A 22,715-nucleotide genomic window follows, 5' to 3' on the forward strand; every position below is an offset into this window, starting at 1 on the left:
GTCGAGGACATCCGTGGGAACTTCGTTGACTTCACGTTGCGCGGGCGCTCACGGAAATTTGGAGGTGGAGTCTGGCGGAATGGTGCAACTTCATGGGAGGGACGTCATGTGAGGGATTTTAAGAATGGTTCGACAATTATGATTGGCCGAGACAGTAATCAGATTCCCTAGTCTAGTCACCTTGGGAAGACTAGTTTGAAAGCGGACGCTATTAGTGCAGTGATTATGTCCTGACGTGTCCTGGCATGAATGTATTCAGACATGTAGTGAGCTTGGACATTTCAAAGTGTTTTTACATGAAATGAGCTCCTATATCTGGGGCCAGTGTGAATGCGTAGGACAAATCTTTTTCATTCGCTCCTACTCACGGACGTACGCACGTTGAGGATTCTGACCTAAATGCTACCCTAAGCTGAAACAGTCTCTAATGCAGACTGCCTGATGTTTTAAGGTGACGCATTGTTTACGCCATTCAACGCACTTTGCGGCAGGCTTTTGCGTTGGTCCGTATGTGTATGTTACGACGGTTAATGGCTCAGGCCTGACGTTCTCCGAAAACATGAGTGCTTTTGTAGAATCATTCGCCAATAAATTATCTGCATTACATGTGCAATCGCACTACATCTCACTGCTCATTGGCGATAAAGGCATAGCAGTCCCAGCATATAGGCGATTGAATGGTTACGACATGATTAGCTAATACAAAATGCGTGACCAAACCGGACACAAAGTAAGAAGGGGCACGACGGATGGATGCTTACAACGAATGCTGTCAATCGAAGTTTGGCAGAGCCCATTTCACGATGACTGTCGACGGTAATGCATTAAGCATTTAATCAATATAGTGACACAACATAATCCCACCGTCAAAGCGATTGATGTATGAGCGCAGCGCTTCCCTAAGAACAATCCGCGCCATCTAGCGTCGCTGCTCCTAACCCAGTGCGTGGGCTCCGAAACTCATGGCGCCTCTGAGCGTACGAGTGCTTAGAAACGCGTCGTGGGGCAACTGGGCTTCTCTCTCGTGCTTCTGTTAAACACGCTGGGCCGTAAATGACGCTGCCAAGAAGCAGGCGCCTGATCTTTGGAACGAGAAGCCTTGCGCGCCTTGTCTGCGAACGCTCAAAATTGTTCCCTCGCTTTCTGCACGCCCACAGGCACAGACGCAGTGACACAGGTTTCAGAGATAATTCGTTGAAGAGCGGCACATACCCAGCGCATTCGTGCCACAGCTTACCAGAGCGTTCAATACTTTCATATTGGCATGAGTACTTACCTACCCCTTTGTCGTGCAATGCTGTTCGTCAGCTAATAACTTCATGTGGCCGATCAGCGATAGACGCGCCTACATCATTCAGAGCTTGCTCGAAGGTTATCGTTTATTCTATCTGTGGCGCTGTTGTCTCCAAACGCTGTGTAATCTGATCGAATGCGCGACGCAAATTCTTTTGTGTATTCTGGGGCGCGATCGGAGATCTTCGTTCGATACGCGTTCTGTTCAGTTGCTGCAACGTCACAAAGTTGCAGTATGCAAAATTTGTGACAGCGGGGCGGAGAGAGAAGCCAATCAGGAAGCGGTGACCTCCCCGGAAGTTTACTTCCGTCGTTTGTCGTCTGCTTGCAAACAGTATACTACAAAACCAAATGTTTCACGTCTTCCAAATGAATTAAATCTTTATCTAAAAAAATGTATTTTTTCTTCTCAAGCCCAAACACGTTTTCAAATAGTAGTACGTGGGACTACTGCAATTTATAACTATTAGGTTCTTTGCGTCGTCCCTAGGTGGTGTCGCGCACAGCGAGAAGAAAAAAGAAAAAGAAAACGTCGGGAAGAGTGGCGCACTTTTCAAGGGGCAGCGACAACATTCCAGTGGCTCGCTGGCACCAATGATGTTGTCGATTTCTCTGTACAACCAACGAATTATTTGTTTCGAGAAACAAAAACGACGCCGGAATTCACTTTCTGCCATTTCTTCAAACGCGTTTCGCACCGCCACCCGCTCTCCTCCTTCCTCTAGAAACGCCAGTGCAACAACCTAAGTTCCCAACGGAAGCGCCATTTTCTCGAATTAAACTTTGGATTGGATTCAAACGTGCTATTCCGCAGCCGAAAAGGCCGCCTGTTGGATCCAATCCAATCCACCAGACGCGCCATGCGAAGCCGTATGATCGCTCCAAACTTCCCAGCTCCCGTCGGGTTCGGCGCCTAGCAGACGAAATGCTCGGTGGGAGGATGATTGACAGGAGCGTGTCGTCATTTTGACGTCACCAAAAACGTGGCCGCGCCCCGCGGCTGGCGACGTCGGCGCGGAGTAGGCCAATCGCGCGCGCCGGTAACCGAACGAACGCGCCGAACAACCATCTCCGAACGCACCCCTGGAAGGCACTCCGGCACCTGCGATTTTGCTTGTACCTTCCAAGGGTCATGACAAGAGCCAACGGGCTTGACGCGCAGATCCGATTTTCCACGATCGAGGACTTTTCTCGCCAACTTTGCTCGCCGCTCTCATTGTGCTTGAATGTTACTTCTATTACTGGGCCTAAGCCCGTGCAATGAAGGGTTAAATTTCTAAGTCGTTTTTAACAATGCGTCGTTCTTCAGTCACTGCTACGTCACCATGCAAAGGTGGCACATACTTGCTGCATTTGTAGCGTAGCCTGCTCAGGATGCTCTCCGTGAAAAATCTTTGTTGCTTAGGTTCGATTCCGTACAGCAGCGGATAAATGTAAGATATTTTTCGTCATTGTAGAGGTACCTCCTTCTCAATGGCGTCATGCTCAAGTTGGCATCAAAGAGGTTCATTGAAGACCAGCACAGATGAATCGCACACACTCGGTGACCCATGTCGGTCTCAGAGTTTTGTTAAACAACGGAACTTACATAGCACTGCATTTAGACTACCATGTCGGCGTGAGAGAGATTCGTTGAAGAGCGCCACATGCCTTTCTACACATTTCAACATAACACATGACCCAAGTTTGCGAACGCTGTTCCTTCAGCACATCAGCGCGATGCACTACTCATTCAACCATGGACAACGCAGTGGCTCACGTAGGCTGGAAGACAGACAGATAACGAAAAAAAAAACCTGTATGTGTAGAGCCAAAGTGTCCTCTCCCCATCAGTTGCCCTACTGTCAACACCATAAGCTTGATTAGAATTCAATAACAAACTGACGTCGATGTGATGACGAAGGCTCTTGTATGATGACGAGGGCACGACAACGTGCTCACAGTGTCAGGGCGCATGGTTTGACGATGACGTTATTTGTTAAACGTCTGCAATATTATATCGTTCAGTGGAACGTGCCAATCAAGACATTTACAACGTTGTAATTGCGCTGAGTGACTCCGAAGAATTAGGCGATGGCAAATTAAACTTGAAGTAACTGTCGTGTTAAATTTCTTTTCATCTCATGCCAGCAACACAATGCGGAAAAACGAAACAGATACCCAAGAATGGTGGCAACGCCACTTTGAAGTTCTTGATACAACTATGCGTTAAGTACTTCGTTCAAGAGGTGCCTCGTGGCCTTTTTCTGGAACGAGACTCAACCTAGAACCAACATTTTCTGTCTGGTAAATAAAACGACAGTATTGATGAACTATTCGACCAACCTAGGTTGGTTTATTATGGCTATTTAACGTTATTTCATTGTCACGACTAAAGATAAGGCAGGCAAAAAAAGCCGCGCCAGCAACCTGAGCCGTGTTTCTTGCAATTACTTTTGTTCAGTTTTGTAAATTTTTATTGCCATCAGCATTGCTTCGATAAGAACCTTGGCCGCATCGTCAGCGTGATTGGCTATTCGGCACCGTATCTAATAAATAGCTTTACAAAGAAGTTTTCACTTGAAAATGGATCCCAGAATCTTTGAAACTAATTATTCGCGAACCATTAAGAATGTTTTCGCTAAATGATATCACGCAACAGATCTTTGCAGCCACTAATAAAGCGAGAATTGTTCCCACCACTTCTATCAGTAATTTATTTGCCTTATTTTTTTATTTGCGATATTCTAACAAGAATAATGCTAAGACGGAAAGAAGAGGTACAAAAGAAGACATAAAGAAGCGCATTAGTCTCTTTTTATCATTTTGTGAATAAGTCCTCTAAATTATTTTAATGCTTAATTTGCGTCACGCGAATTCGATTGTTTGCTTTGTAGCCTTATTTGTCTTTTGTTCGGTGCACATTACCTCCGATGTGGCCAATCCCCCTAGAGGGTACAAGTTTGGAACTACAAAAACAATGTTTATATACGTTTCCTCCTATTTTTCTGGGCGCAAGTCCAATTCCTGCAAATTTTTCATGTAATTTATCCTGGCATAGAAGTAGACACAAATCTTAAGTTTATTGAACACTTAACCAAAGTAAAACAGAAGATTTCCTACGGGATTAGGTTACTTCTCAAAGCACGAAACATATTTAACCATCAAATATTTCTATCATTATACGTTTCATTTATTTATTCCCACATTAACTACTTCGTTACTTGCTGGGAAAACACTTACGTAACCCATTCAAACACATTGCAAATCCTACAGAATCAAGCTATTAGGATAGTTACATTTAGCCCATATAACAACAACGCCTCATACTTTCTACGAACTAATCACATTCTTTCAGTCACGCAACTCGTTAATTATAACCTAAGTACCTTTTTGTGCCGTCAAATTAAGTACACATGATGCGATAGCTTGATACCACAATCTTCTCTAATAAATACTAATATTACCAGGTTTGCAATAAATAGGAACTTCATTTTACCCATTACACATACTAATTATGGCAAGCAGAGTGTCCATTTTTCATGTATCGCATTCTTGAACACACTACCATTACATATAAAAACACTTAAAATTCACGAATTTAAGAAACGACTAAAAGAGTACATTCTGTCGAATGCTGATGTCTAGTTCCTACTCACAACCATTATTTCAGGGCGCTTTCATTTCACTTACATTGCCTTACCATTAGGTTTCTGTCTCTGCCTTACATATCCATTCGAGTTAGCAAATTTTGCTGTTTGTCACGTCAGCTTTATTCATTGTCAACGAGATTATGTTATGGTGCTTTTTTTTCTTGACATTTATTCACATGTAATTCTTCAATCATGCTGTTCATACTAAAACCTGTAATTCTTCCATGTTAACAATTCATTGAAACTGCTCTAATTTTTTTGGTTTTATAGCGTTTACACTGTAAAAGAGGTCCCATTGCAGTCTTTGACTTCGGGACCTCCTTCTGTATATTAACATCTTGTAATCTTTCTAATCATCCGAATAAAAGCGATTCTGATTCTGAACCCAAACATTGCTGTGAGACACCTTGTCTGCTGTTGTACTTCACTGGATGTGTAGTTTTCCTGTTCACTATCATGAACTGTATAAGTCTATCTTGCTGCAATCGATGAGTGTTATTTCGGCTTACACATTGCTTGGCATTCCGACGACGGTCGCTGCATAGATGGTGCCACTTCCCCTCAAATCTTGTTTTTTGACATTGCTGCTACAATTTTCCCGGGATTATGTATTTTCCCTATGATGAGCACATCCCGTTTCTTTGTGCACAGCCCACGCACGGATTTTATCTGCGGCCGGTACACTTTGGCAACACTTCTGTGCACACCGTTCGAGGAAGGTGAAGCCTGGAGGATAGCGGCGTGTCGGCATAAAGACATCGTGTACATCCGTGGCATTCCTATGAATGAAGGAGTTGAGCAGTCCCTCAGTGAAAGTCGCGACCGGTATCGGGATCGCCTGCGCTACTGGAGCCAGAAGTTCCAGCTCATCATGACCACGGGTGAGTGGTGCCCAGCATACACAAGAACATATATGGAACTTAACGTTCCATTTGTTATTACGACATGATGCATTATTTTCGCGTAATCAGACAGCAACCAGAAGTACATTATGTAATTATGTGTAGCATAATATTGAAAACAATCAAGCGACAATGCGCAGTAGAATTTCTGAATAAATAAGTACTCACGTTGTCTGAGTAATTGGTGATGCATCACAGCTGAAACCAAGAGTAAACGTGAAGAGCTTTTCAGTTAAACAAACAGATTGTTCTAATTCTTCGTATTACTTGTCTTTCAAATAAAGCCAAATAAATGCATTCTTAAGATAATCTAAATTATCTTGAAGTCAGTAGACGCAAATATATTATGTGTAGACCGATAGATATCGTGTGCCTGTGATTTAAACTAACCATAGCAGTGAACAGTCATCAAAAAAAGTATCTTGGTGACCTTCAACCCTGTGAAGAAGAATGACCAGCGAAGCTGTGTATGTGGGCCCCTTAATTGCGAACTGTACCTCCACCGCGGGTCGGCCCGCCATTTCACTATATTCGGGATCGGCCCACGTGTGGGGAGTGCTTAACGCCTGCTTCACTTCGGCCGCGGGTCGGCCCGACATTGCACTATCTTCGGGATCGGTCCTCGCATGGGAAGTGCTTAACGCCAGCTTCACCTCCGCCACGGATCGGGCCGGTATTGTACTATCTTCGGGATCGGTCCTCGTACGGGGAGTGCTTAACGCCTGCCTCACCTTCGCCGCGGATCGGGACGGTATTACACTATCTTCGGGATCGGCCCTCGTATGGGAAGTGCTTAACGCCGGCTTCACCTCCGCCGCGGATCGGAACGGTATTGTACTATCTTCGGGATCGGTCCTCGTACGGGGAGTGCTTAACGCCTGCCTCACCTTCGCCGCGGATCGGGACGGTATTTCACGATCTCCGGGATCGGCCCATGTATGGGGAGTTTATCTTACGACGACACGAAAATTTCCTTGGACGGTAGAGGTATACGGCTTCGCTGTAAAAGTGAGCAATGTTAGAATCTCTACGGGATAGATTTGTGAAACAGACAAAGGCGTTTGCAAACATCAAAATAGGCAAATACGTAAGATATGTACGTTTAATCTTCGTCAGGCATACATGCACAATGGATATTTTTATAGTAAATAGACTTCCTTGATGAAGAACAAGATGCCAAATAGAGCTGTAGAGCTGTAATGACAGCTCTGTGACTCCTAAATCATAGTAGGTGGTACGTGGCTACAAGGCTATATCTTGAGCTCTTTTTACGCACCATCAAAACATTGTATTGTTGGTGCATCAACAGACCAGCGCATGATCTGCTTCAGCAGATGTTTGGTGGCTTGCGATACCCTGTATCCAAGCACATGAGAGTTGGACCCTCTTTCGTGTAGCCATGCGTAGCTTAGCCGTGTCCGGCGAATTGGGGATCCTGTGGGTTGATTCGATGCCGGGTGTTAGCACCTGCAAGGTCCCTCGGCGGAGACCATACACCTCATCGGCATCTGCTTCACGTAGGCGGAACCTCCGGAATTACCCATATGGGGGAAATCAGCCGTCGCCTTTTCTTGTCCCCTCTGTGATGTTTTTGTTTCTCCAATATTCACTTCCATTCTCTTCGTGTCACTTTCGAATTTTCAGGTAACAAGAGTTAATATTGCATATTATATAGAGCCATGGGTATACCGGGTGCCCCAGTTGTCTTGGACGAAGATTTTTAAGAAATACCTAAGAGCTCTAGAGAAATCGTACCGAATGCATAGTAGAGGCACTCGTGTGTACTTACAGCCAGTACTTTTTGCATCATGAAATATTATTTACTGAATTGCTGTTTATTAGTGAACTTTTTGATTATTGCTTGAATTGCACACATGTCAATTATAAATTTGTAGGCAACCTTAAATAACCTTCGAAGCAAGCATTTATATTGTGCTGGAGTGTGCCTGGTTCTTATTTTCCACAAGAAAGGCCCGTGAAATACCGGAAGTATGAAAGAGATGCGCGCCGATACTCCGATCAACCTTTGATAGATATACGGGTGCATGCATTTATCGCCGCATCGTACAAGACTTCGTAATACAGGATGGTTCGAGAGGTTTCGCGACCTAACTAGCGTGGTGCGATAAGCGTCTGGTTCTGCTGACGCAAAATGCTGACGCATGTTCCTCGCTGGAAACTGGCCTCAGCTGACTGGAACGCTTTTAAGGAATCCACTTACTTATCATGTCATATTGGAAATAATTTTACTATATATCGTGCTGTATCATTGTTTGCCGCTTTTCTCATTGACGCCGCTGAAAAGTTCATTTCTCAAACATGTAGCACTTTATTCAAAAGACAGATGCCCTGGTGGAATGACGATTGCACAGAAGCACGAAGGAGACAAAATAAAGCTTGGAGTAAACTGCGTAAATGTCCTACGGCCGAAAAGTTAATTGAAGTTAAACAGCCTAAATCCCGGGGCAGAAGAACGCCACGACAGTCAATGAGGGCAAGCTGGCAGAAGTTTATCTCAGTAATTGATTCATATAGTCAAGAGGCTAAAGTAGAGGACGGACTGTGAAGGCTAAAGGGACCAGAAATTAATCCGTTGCCCGTAGCGAACGACGAAAGGAACAGCTTGGACGACCAAGCTGACGCTCTTGGCGAACACTTTGAGCGCGTGTCCAGGTCCTATTATTATTCCGAGGCATTCCTAAAGCACAAAGATATAGCACAACACGATGCCATTGAACGCGATGCCATTGACCGCAAATGAAGACAGAGCGAATTCTATAACCTGATTTTAATATTGCTGAGTTGGCAGCGTCCTTGACTGCATGTCAGAACTCTGCACCTGACACAATCACACCATGACAACACACACACCCAACACACACCATGACACAATCATGTACGACATGAACAAACATATCCGCACTGTTGCTCAGATAATGCTATTCGCACTTTTCAATGCGATATGGGCTGCTGGGTTCCTTCCTATTACATAGAAAAAATTCCTTGTCGTTCCCATTCTGAAACGAGGCAAAGAACCCACATTAATAACTATTACCGTGCAATCGCCCTCACAAGTTGCATTTGCAAACTTTAAAAAATATTAAACCGTCGACTTTTACACTTTCTTGAGTCAAACAAACTTCTTGATCCATATCAGTGCGGTTTTAGAGAAGGGCGGTCTACAGCCGACCATCTCGTGCGCATCGAAGCAAACATTCGCGATGCCTACGTACATAAATAATAATTCTTATCGGTGTTTTTTGATATCTAAAAGGCGTACCATACGACTCGGTGATACGGAATTCTGCACAACCTGTCCGCGTTGGACATCAGGCCAATATGTTAAACATTATAAAAAGCTACCTGCACAATAGTTCATTCGGGGTGACAACAGGTAATGCACTGTCGCGTCAATTTTTACAGGAAACTGGTTTACCTCAGGGAGGCGTACTCAGCTACATACTCTTTATCGTTAAGATGAACAAACTGCGTGCCTCAGCACTACCGGCTGTATCGGCTTCGCTGTAAAATAAGGCTGTGTTCTTGTTCTCCTTCGTCTCCTTAGACGCTTTATCGCTTCGGCATCACTCGGCCACCAACACGCATTTGCGCCGTCATGCGATAAAAGCCGCATGCCCAGATACCTACACCAAACAAAGAACTGTCGCGAGCCTCTCTCGCTGCAGCGGAGCATGTTCATCCATCGCACGCTTGAAAGAAGCATAATAACAGTACGCAATCGCCTCGTCAACTGATATTTTTTAACATTTCGCGGGCTTTCTTCGGAACGTGGAAGAACCACACGAGATGTATCGTGTTGGAAACAATTGAGGTTTCTCAGGCTACTCTACAACTTTGCGTATCACGCTTGGGGTCTGCTGCCAATACATTAAAAGTTGATTAATGAAACATAACTAATCCGGTAGTTAAGGGGAAAATAAAAAAATGCCTGAGCAACTGTAGGCCGGTGCCAACATTATGCATTCGGTTCAGCTCGCGTCCAGAGTGCCTTTCATTTTAGAGCTTTGGCTCAAGTTATGTGGGACAACCTGTACATTAGGTTATAGAGGCGGTGCATTGCTTGCCTCTGCAGGTAATCTTCACATCTTCTAGCGTACGCTTGTTGGGTTCTCTGGTGGGCGCCGAAATCGGTTAGCCTATGTGGCATCAGCAACGTTTCTTAAACTGCCTGATCGCCCTCTCCAAAAAAGAGGACACACCAAAGAAACAGCTGAATTTCCTTTCAGCGCAAGAAAAATTTCGCACGCTGTCATGTCTTGAAGCCAAAGCCCTGAAAAACGTTTGGCAACCCTTTCACTGTTGAAAAATCACTCACCGAAACACTGTCACTGCTACAAAATTACGTATGTGGCTAGCGGCAACCTCCTGCCTGAGGTCCGCAATGAACAATAAAAGCTTCCGAACCTAGTCCTATTCGATGTGCAAATCTCGGTGAGCACACATCGATCCAGGAAGACAATGAGAGGAGTGATTTCCGATGATGACCTTATTAACTTCAGTGAGGAAGAGCTCCTAGAGGGCTTGAAGAAACAGAACTTTATGGAAGTTCAAAGAATATTATTCAAACGGCAAAACAAGAACATTACAAATAAACAACTCATTCTAACCTTTGCGCCAAGTGGACTGCAAGAAATCAGAGGAAAGTTAGGAGTGTGGTGCATGTTAGATCCAACTAGGACGCGCACGGAGACGTCTAACGTCATCCGACGACTCATGGGACAAAAAAGGGCTCTGAAAAAGAACCACTCGAACACCTAAAACGCACCTACACCGGCGCTGCCCAGACATCCTCACGCGTTATGAGAGCACACCAAGGACAGGGTAACTCGAGCATGGACGCCCCCATCACCTTCTCAGAGCTCCACGCAGTGGCACAAACCTTTAAGAACACGGCTCCAGGACCAGACCAAATCACCAACGCAATGCTGCGCAATTTTAGTGACGTAGCCCTAAGCACTACGACTATTTCTTCAATGAAGAGATTTGGCGGCCGAACGGAAGTCTACCGCGAGAATGGAAGGAGGCAGACATCGTTCTTGTACCAAAACCGGAAAAGCCGCGCGAGCTCAACCATCTCTGACCCATATCGCTCACGCCTTGCATGGGCAAGCTCTTTGAACGAGTAATTCTAACCCCACTCGAAGCTCCCATCGAACGAAACTCCCTCTTCCCTGAATCCATGTTCGGTTTCCGCAGGAGAATCTGTGCACAGGACTTCTTTATTCCATTAATAGATGAGGTGCTCGACCCTCCTTCGGGCAGTATGGACAGATTCCTGCTAGCACTCGACGTCGATAAGGTATTTGATAACATCTCACACACTACAATACTACAAGGACTGCGAGATGTCGGGTGTGGAGAAAGAGTATTGCATTACGTGCAAGACTTTCTGAGCAGCCACTCCACGAAAATAAGTCTGGATTCAACACGTTCTGCCCTGCATCGCCTACCAGATGAGGGCACCCCTCAAGGAGCCATATCGTCACCACTTCTCTTTAAAATCGGCTTACGTAGAACGGTTCTAGACTTACAGAAGAACCAGCACCTTGGCTGCGCCATATATGCCGATGACTTTACGCTTTGGGCCTGCAAAGGATCCTACGGAAACCGACAGGACTCGCTTCAACAGGCCATCAACACCGTTGAAACCTATATGAAGCGAGCAGGCATGAGGTGCGCCCCAGCGAAATCAGAGTACATTCATATTAAACCTAGACATATCCGAGCGACCAGGGCTCCAGATCTGCAGCTCACCTTGGAGGGAGAGCCCATCAAGGCAGCATCCGCATCCTAGGAACGGAACTTACCATGGATTATTGCGTGATCTGGTGACCGGCGCACACAGGGATAGCGGGCAACGATTGGGCGGACCGCTTGGCTCGAGGCATGACTGACCGAACCGCAGGCCACACCTCCGAAGAAAACACCAACACACCCGGTACGCCAAGCGAAATCCTCGAATTACAACGACTAAGTAGGTGAACCAAAGCCCCTCCTCACTCAGACCTAGACAGGAGGCAAGCACGGCACTGGTGCTGCCTCCAAACAAACACTTGTCCACATTTATAGAGACTACACAAAATGTACCCAGACAAATACCGCAACAAATGCCCGTGGTGCGAAAGTACACCGACATTGGAACACATAACATTCCAGTGCGCGTTACGGCCGGCGGCTGCCACGTACCTCGCCGCTGCGATACAGCACTCTCCATAACTGATCATGGGAGGCGCGACTCACTAAAGTGGAATTGGGAAGCCGACTGGCGACCCTTGATGAGGGTCGACGGGCCGCTGTAACCAGTGGAGCCCTGGAAGAGGGGTTCCATCCACCTTAACCAAACAACCTCTACTACAATGAACGTTTACTCTCTCTCTCTCCCGAGCCCGGAAAACCTGCACGAAGTGCGGTGATACTCACCGTGGTTGCTCAGTGGCTATGGTGTTGGGCTGCTGAGCACAAGGTCGCGGGATCGAATCCCGGCCACGGCGGCCGCATTTCGATGGGGGCGAACTGCGAAAACACCCGTGTTCTTAGATTTAGGTGCACGTTAAAGGAACCCAGGTGGTCGAAATTTCCGGAGTCCTCCACTACGGCGTGCCTCATAATCAGAAAGTGGTTTTGGCACGTAAAACACCATAATTTTTAAGTGCGGTGACGATGATCACCCCTCAGATGCATGCATTGACGCACTTCACTGTCCGAACTGTGACGGCGGACAGGCAGCTTACTGCCAGGCTTGCCCTGCGTGGAAGAAATAAAAACGTATAAATACCCTCAATGTAAAGGATGATATTTCCTTCCAGGAAGCGCGAAAATGCGTATAATTTCTTCATACCGCAGGGCACGCTGAATCAGTGCGTATGGTGGCAGCGGCGCAGCCCACTTTGGCATATGCCCGGCCCACAAACGTCGTGGCCGCGGCTCTTCCACCTGCCCTCATGGCGACTGCCAAGGCTAACTCGGCGTGCCCAAGCAGGGCCCGTTGGTCTTCGAGTCGTTAGTTTCCAAGGCTTCATCTCTTTAGGCGACGTCTTCACGACAATCACACCGCTTACGACAGCTGATGTCCAGCGCCTCTCAAGAGGCAATGGACACTACCGTTAGCCAGGTGGCGCAGCCAGCGCCGAAGGACAACCGCCAGTCTGAGTACCATGGCAACAAAGACAAACCTTGACATACTGGGTCCGTGAAGGGCCCTGTGAGCCTAATCATTATTTGCTAGCTATCCACACAGCGCACACAGCTTTCTTAGTATGGAAGCACAAACATTGCAATGCGACGTCGGGGGCTTCTAGATTACTTTAACGATGCCAAGGAGCTCGCATGTAAATTTAATCCAACAGTTCTGTGTCCAAATGACCCATTTCAAACTTACACACAGGCTTTCTATCGCAATTCGCCATTTTTCGAGATGACCGTTACGACGCTAATGCCTCTTCCGGCGGTATCGCAAATGCAGTTGATTTGCGAGTAGGAAGTCAAGCTTTAGCACACCGATTGCCTCTTGACGCAGTTGCGGTTCGAGCTTTACTCTTTCTAAAACTTGTTACAATCTAGTCTCTGTAAATACCACCCTACTATTACCCCAAAGAACTGAATTTGAGTCTAATGAATGCGCTGCCTGAGCCTTACGTACTTGTTGGTGAGTTCGATGGGTATCATACTCTCGGGGAGGGTCTCGATGCGATGCAAAGGACTGTTTAATATAAACATTCCAAAAATAGCTGGCGTTCTATAGCACAGCAGATAACTTACTTTGGGATATATTTCACTATGTGTTCTGCCAGGCCTCCAATGGGACGTAGTTAAAGACCGTCGCGGGAGTGATCACTTCATCTGCCTCAAAACACTACAGGAGGAGAGGAGGAGACAAAGGAGAGGAAAGACAGGGAGGTTAGCCAGCGTAAGTACCGACTGGCTACCCTGTGCTGGGGAAAAGGGTAAAGGGAATAAAAGGAGAAAGAAGGAGAAGAGGAAAAAAATGGAAGAAAGAAAATTCACACAGTAACGCGAAACTACGGGCTACAACGTTCAAAGGCGGTCGCACAATTCGCATGTCCTTAAGAACTTCAACAAAGCCCTTAAGGCCTTGAGTGCCGAAGCCCGTCTGGACCAATGTCCTAGAGCTTTTTCCTCTGTAAAGGGGCGATTGTCCAGTTTTGCGAGAGCGGTCACGAGCACTTTTCTTCGCACTAAGTAACGCGGACAGTCACAAAGGAGGCGTTCAATCGTCTCCTCACAGCCGCAGGTGTCACAAGTAGGGCTGTCGGCCATTCCAATGCGGAATGAATAGGAGTTTGTGAATACCACGCCGAGCCACAGGCGGCACAGAAGTGTTGCTTCCGCTCGTGGCAACCCTGGTGGTAGGCGGAGTTGCAGACGTGGATCCAATTTGTGGAGACGTGCGTTCGTGAATTCACTGGTGTTCCACAGATTCTGTGTAAGCTCGCGGGCGAGGGAACGAAGACTTGTGGCTGCATCTGTTCTTGACAGCGGTATGGGTATATTCTGGGCACCATCATGAGCCGACCGGGCAGCGTCATCCGCACTGTCATTTCCTGAAATTCCGCAGTGACCCGGTATCCACTGGTAGATGATGTTGTGTCCCTTGTTGATTGCGTGATGGTGGAGTAGTCGGATGTCTGCGACTAGTTGCTACACTACAGAACCATTCCAAGCTAGACTTCCGAGACTGCAAAGATGACCATTGTGGATTTTCCTGAAAAAATTTGGTTAGATGGCTTTTGTCTGAATAAGGCTTCACCAAGGTATTTTCGTCGCAAAAGCTTTTTAATCACGTGAGCGCGCTTTGAAGTTTCCGGGAATAAGCATAACTTGGTTGGAGGTAAATTTCTATTTTATTCAAGTATGAAAGTAGGTGCAATAACAAACTTTATTTTAGAGCATTATGCTGGCACCGTTCTATCTTCTTACGTTATAATAGAATGCATTTTAAAATTTCCGCATTTATTTCGCTCAGTAAGAAAGGTGAAAAAGTTGAGTTTCAGAAAATATTTTTCATAAACTGCGTTACCTTTTCAGCTGCAATAAGTTGCCCCCTTTTTTTCTGCTGCTATATTGTATGCTAAAAATATTTCCACATTAGTAAAGAATATATTTTTTTGAGAAAAATACTTCCAAATTTGAAAAAAAAGGCTACTTTTTTGGGAGATTCAGCCAAATGTAAACATTAAGCCCCTCCCGATAAAAATATGTCAAATATCTCAATATCCGCACCGACCTCCTTGCTTGTGATATACAAATTTTCATTCGAGTACATTTTGTTTACAGCGAAAAAAAAATTTTCGAAGTCAGCAACCTATGTCCACCACTGGACACTGCCGAGCTCAGTCTTCACTGCACTATGCGTATGTTATTAATAATAATAGTATTTATTTCATACAACAAGATCTCAGATACAAGAGCGAGAGGCAGATGTGTTCTGCCTGGCGGAACCCAAGCACCCGAATACACACACTCAGAGCCTGTGGCAACAGAAAGAACATAATAAACCACCGTCACATACACAACACAGTTTTATACAAAGTAAAAAAACCGAACAAGGTACAAGCTTTTACAATCTTAAAGAAAAATTCATACATATAAGGAACCGGAGGATCAAAAAGAAACTTTATATACACAACCTATTGATTGTTATGACAGGAAAGAAGGTAAGCTTTAACATTATTTTTGAAAGAGTTCAGGGACACGCATTTCTGAATAATTTCTATGGCCCGTGTATGTCTGTTGAGAAGACTGGGAATTAAGTATGAAAGCATTTGGGTTCCGTAGTTCTTCCTCACAAGTGGAGCTCTGTAATGATCGTGCCTTAATTTGTAAGCCACATTACTACTAGAGTGCAATTCAAGATATTTATAAGGATCGAACTTGATTTCGTTATAGACGTAAGAAAGCAATTCAAATTCATATAGTTGATTCACTTTTAGAACAGAGTTTTCTAAAAAGTACAAACCTGTATGGTCGTCATACGAGACATTTTCGATATATCGTATTGCTTTCTTCTGTAATGTTATCAACCTCATAAGATTAGTTTTGGTTGTAGACCCCCATATCAGTATACAATAGTGAAGATGAGAATGTATTATAGTGTAGTATAACTGCCATTTCAGCCATTTGGGAACAAGGTTTCTAATTTTGTAGAGCGCACTGAGTGACCTAGATACCTTGGCATGAATTTTATTAATATGCTGGGACCAGCTCAAGTGTTCTTCGAACAGGACACCTAAAAACTTGTAGAAAGAAACACGTTCAATTGTGCCGCCAGAGAGTTTTTGGTCTCGCATTGCACTCCGGCTCTTTGCCGAACGAACGTTGGCTGTGTCGGCAATGTCGCTTGACGTCAGTCTAAACACATTGTAAATGGCCTGTTTTCTTCAGTTCCCCACTTGGCATTTTTGTGGCTCGGGGCAGTCAGGCTAGCGAACACAGCATCGATGTGGGCGTCTTGTAATAGCACTTAATGGCTAACTTTCCCTCCAGTTCGGTGGGGAGGCAGAGGGGGAGGCAACATGATCACTTATTTTTTGCTGTTCCACAAGAGAATGAAGACGGCCGGTGACCGGGCCGCCGACGCTCACAGCTGGCGATGGAGCCTGAAAACTGGAAATTTCTTGTCAACCATATCGGTCGCCTTCCTTTTTTTCATCCACTGGTGTTCAGCTCATCAACGCATGAAACTTTACAGGCAAATTAGGACCTCCTTAGTATTCATGCCCACTTTTTATTCAAACTTCTCCAGTGTTTGAGCATGAGTTGACAGCAGCCCGAAGCGTTGAAACCGTCACTGCTTTGAAGTGGTGGAATAGTCGCGTTCCTTTAACAGCGGTTGCCATTCTGAATCTGAAACCGAGCTCTGTTCTTTTTCCTTATGTCTTGTAATTTGGTATCCAGATTGCTGTTATTCCCTGGATATTACTTTTGGCCCAGTGAAACAGATCCTCTGCAGATTGAACCTGGTTGTAATATGGCCGCTGCAGGTTTGCTCTTGCCGCCAGCTGTTCGAGTACGCCGCCGACACTATCACGTGCACTTTTCCTGTGTCAAGTGGCGAAGAAATTGCATTCTGCCGATAGATTAAAGTCCTCCTGGTGGTAGCAAAGATTCAAAAAGTTCTTTATTTCCGATATTGTGATGCTCAATGAAAGACAATGTTTTGCTAACTCGAGCACTGCACTCTGAATTGTGTGTGCTGCGAGTGTACCATGCTGCAGACAGTCAGAAGCAACAGCGAAACGCAGCACAGAGACCGATTCAGAGTTACTTTGCTCCTTCCAAAAATAGGCAAATACAGGATGTATTATGGCTTGTGTGTTAACCCAGTGGCCCGACTGTGGTGCGTCATGAAGTATAAAACTAATTTTCCGCAAATTCCAAGATCATGATGACCTCGTGTTGGCTGAGATTAAACTTTAGTTCTCGTAAGTAGCGAGGTTGCTGCTTACTCATGAAATGGTGGATATTAAGTTGGTTCAGCATGTCGGTGGACTTGTGGCGACTAAATAATGGTTTCGAGTCTACAGCGGATTTAACTTATGCATTGGCGGACAACTATGTCGTCTACTCTCGGCGACATGGGCAAGACTTTGTTGAAGTGAATCCTCAATGTGCTTTATGCTAGATAAGGATGCACATTTCCCAAAATGCAATCTTGATTATCAAATCGTCCTACAAGTGCAGCCGAGAGCTCTTCAGTTGTCTGCTTGAAGCCACTAGTATGAAGCATTAGTATAAAGTTGTGATTACTCATGCAGACACAAAGTGTGTGTGTACCGGTTCCACCAGCCAAAACAATGTGGAGGTCGTAAAGCGGCGAACGTTGAGGAACCACACTTCAAATAATAATAATAATAATAATTATAATAATAATAATAATAATAATAATAATAATAATAATAATCTTTATTACATCCAGTCATGTCATGGTTACAGATCCAGCATAAGCCCAGCCAGCCCGCATAAGCAACATTGCTTGTGTGCAAGGCTGGGCAGTCAGCTGGTAGTACTGATATGTGTACAAATAAATAAATTATTTAAAAAAATATAGGAAAAAATGATATTGCAAAAGTGAACAAAAGATATTATTTGAACAAAATATATTATTGCATCAACAGGGGAAAAAATACATATTGACATTAGAGATGACTTCGCAATCAGGTTCGCATGCTTCAAATCCCGAAGAAAACATCAAAGAATATGGACATTACGTATCACCCATGACCTTAAATGTGATTTTATTTGTTTAAATACATTGTAAGCCTTCTTCTTTTCCTCATGCATTTCCGTCAGGCTCGTCAACAATAGTCGGTTTTGGTGGCCTTTCAGAGTGCCCTTTTTCCCTGGTAGGCAATGAGACACTAAGTCATCCTCGTAGAAAGCTCTGGCCGATGACTTCACTTCCTCACTAACTGGGCAAGCACATCTCTGTGACCTGCCTAGAATCCCACTGTTAGACTTAAATGTCATTGCCTCGCGACCTTTTCATTCCGGTGTACCAAATAACTCCATCATTTTTTTAAGGAGACCAAGATTTGGGGGCTAAAGTTATGTGCTGTATTTCTTTCTCGGCCTTGTTCTCGAAAAAACTTTCTTTTATTCAGGTTTTGCATCAATCAGACATAATCATTTAAGAGGAGTTCGGCACCCTCGTGTTTGTCAAGAATCGGTGGTTGGTACAGTTCCGGGGACGTAGCCATTATTACGTTCGCGTTTTCTCGCAACGATTGCACTTTCTTTCTAGCGTACGAGTGTCGTCCGCACTGCACTTGCTTCCTTTTGATGCTGCTGCCAACACCTCATTCTAAGGCATGCTTTTCTGTTCCACTACTACATGATTCACGCTCATGTTCACTACCACCGGACAGAGTGTCGAGATGTTCTGGCAATACGAAATCTGCAATCTTTTGAATACTTACTACTGCGGCTTGGAAGCTTCACAGGTTCGATTTTCTGGAACTAGGCTGAGGGAAGGGTGGGCATCCACAACGGCCAGTCAGATGACTATCGACCCCCGGCAGTGTTTCACATCTTTAAAGAATGGTTCGGAGCGCAACTTCGAAGCGATCTATAAGTGTATTGGTGAAGGTAAAGTTGCTTGTGGTGCTTACAAATCGTCGCATCATCATCTAGGCTTCACTTCTAGCGAAGCACAAGAGGGCTCCGACCTGTGTCCGTCAGACGACGCACAGTTGTCAGTCGCCGCTCGCCGCAGTAAGTGGTTTTGTGGCAGCTGCTTGGGCCGAAAGAGCATGACGGAAGTTCGCTTCTTGAAAAAAATGTGCCAAGCGTACATGTAAGCCAGCAGAAATAATCTCGTCTTAGCCGCACTGTATTCTGTTGGTCTCATTGTCTAACGTCTTGACTTTGCTGACACTCTACAAAACATGCCGCACTGTAAATGGGGCGATTAGAAAACCTGTCTGTTCACGAAACCATCGCCAAATTGATATAGCAAGCATCGTTTTAGATGCCTTCAAATATTAGTCTCGTGGGAAAATCTGATTCATTTCAGGCGCCCTAGGCAAACTGCGTAGATTCTAAATGGTAACTTAATGCTAGAAACATTTTTTACCTTTATAATTGGAAGAAATTGACGCTGGAGGGCACGGTACTGAAGCTAGAATTTCATATCCATTCTCATGGTGTTGGACCGAGTACTCTGCCTTATTCTTTCCGATGTCCTTTCGTTGCGACTTCGTTTTTACGCATTCTATTCAAAGTCGCTCAAACGAAGCCTTGTCTGCCGCCTTCTGTGTCTGTCAGCTCATCACACTATTCCCATCTGAAACAGATCAATATAGAAGTAAGGGCAAAGAAAAATCCCCTGAAAGATTGAGAAAAGCGCGACAAGGAGGAAACAGACGACGACACGCAAAAGACGACAGGCAGACAAGCAGAGCGGCAGCACGTACGGAGTGCCTACTAGTGACATGGGTTCTTCACTTCAAAAATTTTTTTCTCGCTTCAAACAAATTTTACTCGAATAAAAATTTCTATATTACAAGCTAAGAGCTCGGTGCGTGCATTGAGCAATCTGACATATGTTTATCTGGAGGGTCTTAATGCTTAAATTTGCTCTGAATCTCGCACAAATCGTTTTTTGCCAACTCTGCAGGTATTTATCGCAATAAATTGATCTCTTAGTAATTACGAAGTATCTTGAGTACACACCGTAGGAACGGGCGAAGAGGCAGAAAAGTATTGTAGCTGAAAAGTTAACGCAGTTTATGCAAAGAGTTTATGAAATTGCAACTTTCATTTTTACTAAGCCAAATAAATGCAGAAAATTCTAATATGTATTCAAATATAACGTAATATGAAAGAAGAATGCGAGTATAATTCCCTAAAGTAAGATTTTCCTATTGCACCTACTTTCAGACTTGGGAAAAAAAATATATCCAACCAACTTTTGCTTCTTCCCAGAAATTACAAAGATCGCTCACGTGATTAAAAATTTTTTTCCCGACGAAAACATTTCGGCATAACCTTATTTACACAAAACATACCTAGCTCAAATTTTTTCAGGAATATCAACCATGGTTGCTGTTCACGTCTGGGACAAATCCTGGCCACGGCGGCCGCATTTCGATGAGGGCGAAATGCCAAAACACCCGTATACTTAGATATAGGTGCACGTTAAAGAACCCCAGGTGGTCGAAATTTCCGGAGTCTTCCACTACGGCGTGCCTCATAATCGGAAAGTGGTTCTGGCACGTAAAACCCCATAAATAATTTAATTGGGACGTTTCGCGTAGAATGAGTCTAGAGCAAGATGAATTCCTCCCAAATACCCTGGCGTGAAACGTTGCATCCGCTGATTAGGAAAAAATTCGGAAAATGATTCAAATGCATCGAAACGCTCTCACATACTTTAGCATAAACTACGCTAATGCTTCTTTTATTGTTTTTATAACTTACGCTGCATTATAGCGCATTCCGCAAACTAATGCGGCTTCGAAGAAGAGGTGCGTGCCGTGGTGGAATGAGCGATGCAAGAGTGCGCGTAAAGAGCAAACAAAGCCTGCAATTTGCTGCCTCAGTCCCCAACGCTGGAAAACCTCATAAAGTTAAAGCCCGGCAAATCTCACGGCAAACGAACACGGTGTAGTGCTAAAAAAGGAAGCTGAAAACAAAAATACGCTTCAAGTTCATATACGAAATAAGTTAAGAAACAGGCTACGAAAATAAATTAATCGGCAGGATTACCTTTTGCCCTTGGTTGATCATAAGCCAACAAACACCCTTCAAGGCCAAGACAACGCTCTTGTACATTATTAATGGCTTGTGTCTTGCTCGGCAAACAATTTATTTACTCCAGAAGTATAAACAGATAGAAAGAAAGGCACTCGACTGTAACTCTAGTGAAAATTACCCGTATAACCATCTCTTTATCGTTGCCAATTTCACAGCTTCCTGCAATGGTTACGACAAATCCGCGCCAGCATGTGACAGTGACGTACATTACGATAAGACACCTTCACCCTGAAACAAGCTGGCTCTGTTCTCTCTACAACATTGTTTGAGTAACAGGAAACATCCCATCGCCATGGGAAGAGGCGATTGTAGTCCATCTTCAAACAACGTGAAGACATCTTGTGTGGCAAGCTACCTGCCCATAGTGCTCGCAAGTTTCATAGGCGAACTCTTTGAAAAAAGAATAAATCGCTTCATTTTGCGCTTTCTTGAATCAAACTCCTTGATCCACACCAGTTCCGTTCTTGGGACCGCCGATCAACGACAGACCACCTCGTTCGTATTCAAGCATATATTCGCAACGCTTTAATACACATAGTTCTTTTCTTCCTGTGTTCTTAGATATGGAAAAGGCATACGATACGACGTGACGGTATGCAATTTTGCCCTGAAATGAGCATTCGCGGACAAATGCTTAACTCCAGTTATTCGTCAAATAGCACATTGCGTGTTAAGTCGCAAATGCGCTATCTAGACCTTTTATGCAGGAAACTGGGGTGTCGCAAGGTGACGCACTTAGCGTCACATTTTTTACAATAAAAATGTCTTCCTTACCTCCATTATTACCGCGTAGCATGTTTTATTCTGTATACGTCGATGAAATACTGATTGAATTTAGGTCGTGTCACCTCGCAAATCTCTCAGTAACAAGTTCAAGTTAGTCTGACGAAGGCGCCTAATGGGCGTTGAAAGTGGCTTTAAGCCCAATACCAGCGAAAAGCACCAGTGTTCTTCTGACGTGAAAGAGAGGCCTGAAAGCGAATCCTTATGTATAGCTTCATGGACAGCGCATACCTGTGAACACAATCACAAATTTTGGGCATCATAGTAGACACAAAGCCAACTTTTATCGCGCACATAAAGCATCTTAAGAACAAATGTGTGAAAACAATGAAAATTCTTAAAATTTGGTCGCACTCAATAGTAGAGATAGCAAACGGCTCATGAACCTCAACAAAAGCCTCATACGTACAAGCTTTGACTGCGGGGCCACAGTGTATCAGTCTGCTACGCCAACCACCTTGAGGATAGTGGAGCCTGTTCACCAGCTAGGTGCCCGCCTGGCAACCGGCGCCTTCAGCAAAAGTCCTGTAACGAGTTTCTACGTCGAAGCTAATGGGTGGCCACTGTATCTGCAACGATCAAACTGCGTATTTTTTAATGCGAATGCGAACTGCGAACATCCTTCCTGTAAAGCCGCAAACGATGTGACATGTAATGCATTAATAATCGACCGGCCCGGGCATAACCCTTCTAATGGCGTGTGAGAAAACTTAGTGACGAAATAGATGTTCCACTCCATGAATATAGCCTGATGGCCCCAGCAAAGCCTCTGTGATGTGATGCATCATGCGTAGAGGGGACAAAGCAGACT

The 22,715-nt window shown here is 44.7% G+C and overlaps 1 protein-coding gene across 1 annotated transcript in view; it reads left to right on the forward strand.

The window, feature by feature from the left end:
• The window catches only part of LOC126522209 (decapping and exoribonuclease protein-like), a 78,747-nt gene that overhangs the window by 14,312 nt on the left and 41,720 nt on the right, over positions 1-22,715 (forward strand). The window contains exon 2 of the mRNA XM_055066313.2: positions 5,577-5,806. Coding sequence (XP_054922288.1) covers positions 5,577-5,806 — 230 coding nt within the window. The remainder of the gene's footprint in view (positions 1-5,576; positions 5,807-22,715) is intronic.

The sequence above is a fragment of the Dermacentor andersoni genome, chromosome 6, assembly GCF_023375885.2.
Source record: "Dermacentor andersoni chromosome 6, qqDerAnde1_hic_scaffold, whole genome shotgun sequence".
NCBI lineage: Eukaryota > Metazoa > Arthropoda > Arachnida > Ixodida > Ixodidae > Dermacentor > Dermacentor andersoni.